Here is a 10,000-nt window from a genome sequence, read left to right as displayed (position 1 = left end):
TATGGGAGGAGACAGAGAGAGAAGGGGTGGTATATGGGAGGAGACAGAGAGGGAAGGGGTGGTACAGACATCAGGATTGGTTAGGAGACAGAGAGGGAAGGGGTGGTACAGACATCAGGATTGGTTAGGAGACAGAGAGGTAAGGGGTGGTATATGGGAGGAGACAGAGAGGTAAGGGGTGGTATATGGGAGGAGACAGAGAGGTAAGGGGTGGTACAGACATCAGGATTAGTTAGGAGACATAGAGGGAAGGGGTGGTACAGACATCAGGATTGGTTAGGAGACAGAGGGGGAAGGGGTGGTACAGACATCAGGATTGGTTAGGAGACAGAGAGGGAAGGGATTGTATATGGGAGGAGACAGAGAGGTAAGGGGCGGTATATGGGAGGAGACAGAGAGGTAAGGGGTGGTATATGGGAGGAGACAGTGGGGTAAGGGGTGGTATATGGGAGGAGACAGAGAGGTAAGGGGTGGTATATGGGAGGAGACAGAGAGGTAAGGGGTGGTATATGGGAGGAGACAGAGAGGTAAGGGGTGGTATATAGGAGGAGACAGAGAGGTAAGGGGTGGTATATGGGAGAGATGTCATTATGGGGGTACCTTTGAGACAGATGTCATTATGGGGGTACCTTTGGGACAGATGTCATTATGGGGGTACCTTTGGGACAGATGTCATTATGGGGGTACCTTTGGGACAGATGTCATTATGGGGGTACCTTTGAGACAGATGTCATTATGGGGTTACAATATGTGGATACCTTTGGGACTGATGTCATTATGGGGGTAGAGTATGTGGGTACCTTAAGGACAAGTGTCATTATTGTCACGTCCTGACCTGAGATTTCCCTGTTTTATTTAAATTTTGGTTAGGTCAGGATGTGACTAGGGTGGGTACGCTAGTTTTGTATTGTCTAGGGTTTTTGTATGTCTAAAGTTTTATAGGTGTAGGGTTTTGTATTGTCTAGGGTTTTATAGGTCTAGGGTTTTGTAGGTCTAGGGTTTTGTAGGTCTAGGGTTTTGTATTGTCTAGGGTTTTGTAGGTCTAGGGTTTTGTATTGTCTAGGGTTTTGTAGGTCTAGGGTTTTTGTATTGTCTAGGGTTTTGTATTGTCTAGGGTTTTGTATTGTCTAGGGTTTTGTAGGTCTAGGGTTTTGTAGGTCTAGGGTTTTGTAGGTCTAGGGTTTTGTATTGTCTAGGGTTTTGTATTGTCTAGGGTTTTGTAGGTCTAGGGTTTTGTATTGTCTAGGGTTTTGTAGGTCTAGGGTTTTGTATTGTCTAGGGTTTTGTAGGTCTAGGGTTTTGTAGGTCTAGGGTTTTGTAGGTCTAGGGTTTTGTATTGTCTAGGGTTTTGTATTGTCTAGGGTTTTGTAGGTCTAGGGTTTTGTATTGTCTAGGGTTTTGTAGGTCTAGGGTTTTGTATTGTCTAGGGTTTTGTAGGTCTAGGGTTTTGTAGGTCTAGGGTTTTGTAGGTCTAGGGTTTTGTAGGTCTAGGGTTTTGTATTGTCTAGGGTTTTGTAGGTCTAGGGTTTTGTAGGTCTAGGGTTTTGTAGGTCTAGGGTTTTGTAGGTCTAGGGTTTTTTGTATTTCTATGTTGGCCTGATATGGTTCCCAATCAGAGACAGCTGTTTATCGTTGTCTCTGATTGGGGATCATATTTAGGTAGCCATTTTCCTTTGGTGTTTGTGGGATCTTGTCTATGTGTAGTTAGTTGCCTGTCAGCACTCGTTTGTATAGCTTCACGGTTTGTTTTGTTATTTTGTTAGTTTGTTCAGCGTTCATTCTTTAAATGAATCAGAATGTACGTTGTTCCGATTCTTATAACGAACGTGACAGACGATCCCACCAAAAATGGACCAAGCAGCGTGTTCAGGAGGAATGGACCTGGGAGGAGATTTTGGATGGAGCAGGACCCTGGACGCAGGCTGGAGAGTATGGCCGTCCTAAGGAGGAGATTCTGGATGGAGCAGGACCCTGGACGCAGGCTGAAGAGTATCGCCGTCCTAAGGAGGAGATAGAGGCAGCGAAAGCGGAACGGTGATATTACGAGGAGTTGTACCAACGAGACATGCAAGAGAGGCAGCCCCATAAATATTTTTGGGGGGCACACGGGGAGATTGGCTGAGTCAGGTTGGAGACCTGAGCAAACTCCTCGTGCTTACCGTGGGGAGCGTGTGACTGGTCAGACACCGTGTTACGCATCATGCACGGTGTCTCCAGTTCGCATTCATAGCCCGGTGTGCTCTATTCCAGTTCCTCGCATTTGTCGGGCTAGAATGGGCATCCAGCCAGGACGGATGGTGCCGTCTCAGCGCTCCTGGTCTCCAGTACACAACCTTGGAGCAGGATATCCTGTGCCGGCTCTGCGTACTGTGTCTCCAGTGGGCCTGTGCCAGCGCCCCGCACTTGCCGGGATCAAGTGAGCATCCAGTCAGGACGCATTGTGCCAGCCCTACACTCCAGGCCTCCAATACGCCTCCACAGTCCAGTACGTCCTGTGCCTGCTCCCCGCACTCGCTCTGAGGTGCGTGTCTTCGGCCCGGTACCACCAGTGCCGGCACCACGTATCTGGTCTCCAGTGCGCCTCCACAGTCCAGAGCTTTGGACTGTCACGTCCTGACCTGAGATATCTCTGTTTTATTTATATTTTGGTTAGGTCAGGGTGTGACTAGGGTGGGTACGCTAGTTTTGTATTGTCTAGGGTTTTTGTATGTCTAAAGTTTTATAGGTGTAGGGTTTTGTATTGTCTAGGGTTTTATAGGTCTAGGGTTTTGTAGGTCTAGGGTTTTGTAGGTCTAGGGTTTTGTATTGTCTAGGGTTTTGTAGGTCTAGGGTTTTGTATTGTCTAGGGTTTTGTAGGTCTAGGGTTTTGTATTGTCTAGGGTTTTGTAGGTCTAGGGTTTTGTAGGTCTAGGGTTTTGTATTGTCTAGGGTTTTGTAGGTCTAGGGTTTTGTATTGTCTAGGGTTTTGTAGGTCTAGGGTTTTGTAGGTCTAGGGTTTTGTAGGTCTAGGGTTTTGTAGGTCTAGGGTTTTGTAGGTCTAGGGTTTTGTAGGTCTAGGGTTTTGTAGGTCTAGGGTTTTGTAGGTCTAGGGTTTTGTAGGTCTAGGGTTTTGTAGGTCTAGGGTTTTGTATTGTCTAGGGTTTTGTAGGTCTAGGGTTTTGTAGGTCTAGGGTTTTGTAGGTCTAGGGTTTTGTATTGTCTAGGGTTTTGTAGGTCTAGGGTTTTGTAGGTCTAGGGTTTTGTAGGTCTAGGGTTTTGTAGGTCTAGGGTTTTGTAGGTCTAGGGTTTTGTAGGTCTAGGGTTTTGTAGGTCTAGGGTTTTGTAGGTCTAGGGTTTTGTAGGTCTAGGGTTTTGTAGGTCTAGGGTTTTGTAGGTCTAGGGTTTTGCAGGTCTAGGGTTTTGTAGGTCTAGGGTTTTGTAGGTCTAGGGTTTTGTAGGTCTAGGGTTTTGTAGGTCTAGGGTTTTGTAGGTCTAGGGTTTTGTAGGTCTAGGGTTTTGTAGGTCTAGGGTTTTGTATTGTCTAGGGTTTTGTAGGTCTAGGGTTTTGTAGGTCTAGGGTTTTGTAGGTCTAGGGTTTTGTAGGTCTAGGGGTTTTGTATTGTCTAGGGTTTTGTAGGTCTAGGGTTTTGTAGGTCTAGGGTTTTGTAGGTCTAGGGTTTTGTAGGTCTAGGGTTTTGTAGGTCTAGGGTTTTGTAGGTCTAGGGTTTTGTAGGTCTAGGGTTTTGTAGGTCTAGGGTTTTGTAGGTCTAGGGTTTTGTAGGTCTAGGGTTTTGTAGGTCTAGGGTTTTGCAGGTCTAGGGTTTTGTAGGTCTAGGGTTTTGTAGGTCTAGGGTTTTGTAGGTCTAGGGTTTTGTAGGTCTAGGGTTTTGTAGGTCTAGGGTTTTGTAGGTCTAGGGTTTTGTAGGTCTAGGGTTTTGTAGGTCTAGGGTTTTGTATTGTCTAGGGTTTTGTAGGTCTAGGGTTTTGTAGGTCTAGGGTTTTGTAGGTCTAGGGTTTTGTAGGTCTAGGGTTTTGTAGGTCTAGGGTTTTGTAGGTCTAGGGTTTTGTAGGTCTAGGGTTTTGTAGGTCTAGGGGTTTGTAGGTCTAGGGTTTTGTATTGTCTAGGGTTTTGTAGGTCTAGGGTTTTGTAGGTCTAGGGTTTTGTAGGTCTAGGGTTTTGTAGGTCTAGGGTTTTATAGGTCTAGGGTTTTGTAGGTCTAGGGTTTTATAGGTCTAGGGTTTTGTAGGTCTAGGGTTTTGTAGGTCTAGGGTTTTGTAGGTCTAGGGTTTTGTAGGTCTAGGGGTTTGTAGGTCTAGGGTTTTGCAGGTCTAGGGTTTTGTAGGTCTAGGGTTTTGTATTGTCTAGGGTTTTGTAGGTCTAGGGTTTTGTAGGTCTAGGGTTTTGTAGGTCTAGGGTTTTGTATTGTCTAGGGTTTTGTAGGTCTAGGGGTTTTGTAGGTCTAGGGTTTTGTAGGTCTAGGGTTTTGTAGGTCTAGGGTTTTGTAGGTCTAGGGTTTTGTAGGTCTAGGGTTTTATAGGTCTAGGGTTTTGTAGGTCTAGGGTTTTATAGGTCTAGGGTTTTGTAGGTCTAGGGTTTTGTAGGTCTAGGGTTTTGTAGGTCTAGGGTTTTGTAGGTCTAGGGTTTTGTAGGTCTAGGGTTTTGTAGGTCTAGGGTTTTGTAGGTCTAGGGTTTTGTAGGTCTAGGGTTTTGTATTGTCTAGGGTTTTATAGGTCTAGGGTTTTGTAGGTCTAGGGTTTTGTAGGTCTAGGGTTTTGTAGGTCTAGGGTTTTGTATTGTCTAGGGTTTTGTAGGTCTAGGGTTTTGTAGGTCTAGGGTTTTGTATTGTCTAGGGTTTTGTAGGTCTAGGGTTTTGTAGGTCTAGGGTTTTGTATTGTCTAGGGTTTTGTAGGTCTAGGGTTTTGTAGGTCTAGGGTTTTGTAGGTCTAGGGTTTTGTACGTCTAGGGTTTTGTATTGTCTAGGGTTTTGTAGGTCTAGGGTTTTGTAGGTCTAGGGTTTTGTAGGTCTAGGGTTTTGTAGGTCTAGGGTTTTGTATTGTCTAGGGTTTTGTAGGTCTAGGGTTTTGTACGTCTAGGGTTTTGTAGGTCTAGGGTTTTGTACGTCTAGGGTTTTGCAGGTCTAGGGGTTTTTTGTATTTCTATGTTGGCCTGATATGGTTCCCAATCAGAGACAGCTGTTTATCGTTGTCTCTGATTTGGGATCATATTTAGGTAGCCATTTCCCTTTGGTGTTTGTGGGATCTTGTCTATGTGTAGTTGCCTGTCAGCACTCGTTTGTATAGCTTCACGGTTCGTCTTGTTATTTTGTTAGTTTGTTCAGTGTTCATTCTTTAAATGAATAAGAATGTACGCATACCATGCTGCGCCTTGGTCCGATCCTTATAACGAACGTGACAATTATGGGGATACCTTTAGGACAGATGTCCTTATGGGGTACAGTATGTGGGTACCTTTGGGACAGATGTCATTATGGGGGTACAGTATGTGGGTACCTTTGGGACAGATGTCATTATGGGGGTACAGTATGTGGGTACATTTGGGACAGATGTCATTATGGGGGTACAGTATGTGGGTACCTTTGGGACAGATATCATTATTGGGGTACAGTATGTGGGTACCTTTGGGACAGATGTCATTATGGGGGTACAGTATGTGGGTACCTTTGGGACAGATATCAGTGCAGGGGATGCACATCTTGATGCGGTTCTCCTCTACTTCCATCTTGTTGCTGGGACAAGCCCTCACACAGGAGCTGTGGTCCACCACAAAGTTATCTGGGACACAACACACAGATATAACAACTTTACTCTACACTTTACAGAAACTCTTCCACAGGGCTGTCCTAGATGGTTGTGTGCACGTGTCTGTGTCAGTCCCCTGAATTGATTTGTACATCAATAGTTTTGGGTCATGGGTCATGCCAGCATTATGCATGGTGTGGGTAATGGGTCATGGGTCATGGGTCATGCCAGCATTATGCATGGTGTGGGTCATGGGTCATGCCCGCGTTATGCATGGTGTGGGTCATGGGTCATGCCAGCATTATGCATGGTGTGGGTCATGGGTCATGGGTCATGGGTCATGCCAGCGTTATGCATGGTGTGGGTAATGGGTCATGGGTCATGGGTCATGGGTAATGCCAGCATTATGCACGGTGTGGGTCATGGGTCATGCCAGCATTATACATAGTGTGGGTCATTGGTCATGGGTCATGCCAGTGTTATGCATGGTGTGGGTCAAGGGTCATGCCAGCATTATGCAAGGTGTGGGTCATGCCAGTGTTATGCATGGTGTGGGTCATGGGTCATGCCAGTGTTATGCATGGTGTGGGTCAAGGGTCATGCCAGCATTATACATGGTGTGGGTCATGGGTAATGCCAGCATTATACATGGTGTGGGTCAAGGGTCATGCCAGCAATATACATGGTGTGGGTCATGGGTCATGCCAGCATTATACATGGTGTGGGTCAAGGGTCATGCCAGTGTTATGCATGGTGTGGGTCAAGGGTCATGCCAGTGTTATGCATGGTGTGGGTCAAGGGTCATGCCAGCATTATGCATGGTGTGGGTCAAGGGTCATGCCAGTGTTATGCATGGTGTGGGTCAAGGGTCATGCCAGCGTTGTGCATGGTGTGGGTCATGGGTCATGACAGTGTTATGCATGGTGTGGGTCATGGGTCATGCCAGTGTTATGCATGGTGTGGGTCAAGGGTCATGCCAGTGTTATGCATGGTGTGGGTCAAGGGTCATGCCAGTGTTGTGCATGGTGTGGGTCAAGGGTCATGCCAGTGTTATGCATGGTGTGGGTCATGGGTCATGGGTCAAGCCAGCGTTATGCATGGTGTGGGACATGGGTCATGCCAGTGTTATGCATGGTGTGGGTCAAGGGTCATGCCAGTGTTATGCATGGTGTGGGTCATGTAACCGGTTCTTACGGGGACACTTCTCCACACAGAAGGATCCATAGGTGTACTTGGCCCGTGGGTTGGATTCCAGCTGGAAGGTGGTGGGGTTGTACACAAAGGGCTGGGGGCACTGGGTCACGCACGCCCCGCTGTCGTTGAAGTTGGTGCAGGCCTGGAACGGAAACATTAGGAACACACAGTCTGAGGGTATAGGAGCGTGGGGTAGGACTCAATTGAACCAGCCACAGTAATGTACATTGACGTTGTCTTTGTTTAGAAACTACTGTCTGGGCAAACACATCTTATTCTGAAATGTGGAAGCATGTACCTGTTAGAGCAGTCTACCTGGTAGTGGTATGTTTTACAACAGACTACCTTAAACCATATGGTGATTTTACCTCACAGTGGGATACAGAGCTATTATGTAAACACTACAAGGTGGGTTAGATGGGATTGAGCCCTGAGGAAGACAAGGACACACCACTGTTTACTATATACTACATGATCAGTCGTTTTTAGCCAGGTTGAATCATATTACAGTATACAGGCCATACTGTAACTGCACCAAAACACTCTTATCCTCCAGGCCATACTGTATCTGTAGCCAAAACACTCTTATCCTCCAGGCCATACTGTATCTGTAGCCAAAACACTCTTATCCTCTAGGTCATACTGTATCTTCAGCCAAAACACTCTTATCCTCCAGGTCATACTGTATCTTCAGCCAAAACACTCTTATCCTCCAGGCCATACTGGATCTGTAGCCAAAACACTCTTATCCTCCAGGTCATACTGTATCTGTAGCCAAAACACTCTTATCCTCCAGGTCATACTGTATCTGCAGCCAAAACACTCTTATCCTCCAGGTCATACTGTATCTGTAGCCAAAGCACTCTTATCCTCCAAGCCTCCAGACACACCATATATGAGTCAACTGTTAGTCAAATAGAAGCCATTGATCCGAAGGCTAAATGGTGAAATGTTTTCCTCATAAAACGTTGAACTTGTCTGTCGTCAGTGTTTGCGACCTCTAATAGCGACTAGTAATTGAAGTGGATAAGGCTCTATACGTTACAACTGTGATATCGCTCTGTTAGTAGAAAACCTTCCTTCATTAAATGAACAGAAAATGTTAGCGGGGGGGGTGAAGGATCATAATTAGAATAATAAATTAGCCATTTGGTTGTTTCATCTGAGGAGGAGTCAGTAGACTTCTACAGTCTATTAGACACACAGAGATGTGTCTTTCAGTAACTGGGGAATTAGGGAATTTGTGTGAATTCTGTTGTTGTGTTGGGAGAGTAATGTGTGTGTGAGGGGGGTTAACTGTGGATAACTGTGTAGGTGTCTGTGTGTATGCGCGGGCATCTGTGTGTTTGTGTGTGTGTGTGTGTGTCCACGTACGAAGCAGTCTGTGTCCTTGGGTCCCGAGCAGCCCCCAGCACACTCCCTGTGGCAGCAGTTACTGACGTAGGGGCCGAAGCAACGGCCGTCACACTGCTCAGCACACACAGTCTTGGTCACTGTGGAGAGCACAGGGTTTACATTACTGACACAGGTATACACACACACACACACACACACTGCTCAGCACACACAGTCTTGGTCACTGTGGAGAGCACAGGGTTTACATTACTGACACACACACACACACACACACACACACACACACACACACACACACACACACACACACACACACACACACACACACAGACACAATGCACTGCCAGTTATATAGTGTAAGTTATAGCTCTCCATAGAAAATGCCTGATATGGAACGTGGTCAACGATAAATCAATCCCTACACCCCTGTTTTATGACACTGGGTTTATATCCTGTTGAGAAGAGAAGAGGATCCCAACAACACACACACACTTCACACAGTGGCATAATAATTCTGGGTTGTCAAAGCCTTGCGTTTAAGTGCTCACTTCCTGTCCCTCTGTGTGGGAACATAATGAAGTGGTAGGACAGCAAGCTGTGGAGCTCTTAGCTCTATTATTCTGACTGAGGAACTGCAAAGAAAAGACCAATCACTCTCTATGGTTGTCTATGACGACTGGAGTTCACCCTGTCATTACACAGAGGAGTGTTACAGTGAAATCCTCAGCTGCTTGATCTCTCTCTCTCTCTCTTTCTCTGTTTCTCTCTCTCTTTCTCTCTGTTTCTCTCTCTCTTTCTCTCTCTTTCTCTCTTTCTCTTTGTTTCTCTCTCTGTTTCTCTTTCTTTCTCTGTTTCTCTCTCTGTTTCTCTCTCTGTTTCTCTCTCTTTGTTTCTCTCTTTGTTTCTTTCTCTGTTTCTCTCTCTCTGTTTCTCTCTCTTTGTTTCTCTCTCTGTTTCTCTCTCTGTTTCTCTCTCTCTCTTTCTGTTTCTCTCTTTCTGTTTCTCTCTCTTTCTGTTTATCTCTCTCTGATTATCTCTCTCTGATTATCTCTCTCTTTCTCCCTCTTTCTCACTCTGTTTCTCTCTCTGTTTCTCTCTCGTTCTCTCTCTATTTCTGTTTATCTGTCTCTTTCTCTCTCTCTCTGTTTCTATATCTCTTTCTCTCTCTCTCTGTTTCTATATCTCTTTCTCTCTCTCTCTGTTTGTTTCTCTTTGTTTCTCTCTCTATTTCTGTTTATCTGTCTCTTTCTCTCTCTCTCTGTTTCTATATCTCGCTCTCTCTTTCTGTTCATCTCTCTCTTTCTCTTTGTTTCTCTCTCTTTGTTTCTCTCTCTCTGTTTTTCTCACTGTTTCTCTCTTGTTCTCTCTTTCTCTTTCTGTTTATCTCTCTCTTTCTCTCTCTCTCTTTGTTCTCTCTCTCTTGCTCTCTCTCTCTTGCTCTCTCTGAACTTGTGTGTGAGTGTGAGTGTGAGTGTGAGTGTGAGTGTGAGTGTGTGTGTGTGTGTGTGTGTGTTTGTGTGGATGGTTATCTGACATGTTTTGTTTGTGTGTGTGTGTGTGTGTGTGTGTGTGTGTGTGTGTGTGTGTGTGTGTGTGTGTGTGTAATACATACAGCTTTGGCACTGGTTGTCCTGATGGCCCCAGCAGCGTCCGTTACAAGAGCGATGACATCGTTTGCCTGCGGACCACACACACACACACACACAAAACA

At 45.7% G+C, this 10,000-nt stretch overlaps 1 protein-coding gene across 1 annotated transcript in view; it reads right to left on the bottom strand.

The window, feature by feature from the left end:
• Positions 1-10,000, bottom strand: part of LOC139372981 (receptor tyrosine-protein kinase erbB-4-like) — a 560,371-nt gene that overhangs the window by 213,955 nt on the left and 336,416 nt on the right. Inside the window, exons 5-8 of the mRNA XM_071112889.1 lie at positions 9,902-9,967; positions 8,308-8,426; positions 6,934-7,075; positions 5,659-5,772 (exon numbers count right to left, since the gene is read on the bottom strand). Of these exons, the coding sequence (XP_070968990.1) occupies positions 5,659-5,772; positions 6,934-7,075; positions 8,308-8,426; positions 9,902-9,967 (441 nt within the window). The remainder of the gene's footprint in view (positions 1-5,658; positions 5,773-6,933; positions 7,076-8,307; positions 8,427-9,901; positions 9,968-10,000) is intronic.

The sequence above is a fragment of the Oncorhynchus clarkii genome, chromosome 18, assembly GCF_045791955.1.
Source record: "Oncorhynchus clarkii lewisi isolate Uvic-CL-2024 chromosome 18, UVic_Ocla_1.0, whole genome shotgun sequence".
NCBI classification, from domain to species: domain Eukaryota; kingdom Metazoa; phylum Chordata; class Actinopteri; order Salmoniformes; family Salmonidae; genus Oncorhynchus; species Oncorhynchus clarkii.
Note: the sequence above shows the minus strand (reverse complement) of the source record. Positions and strands in the feature narration are given on the sequence as shown.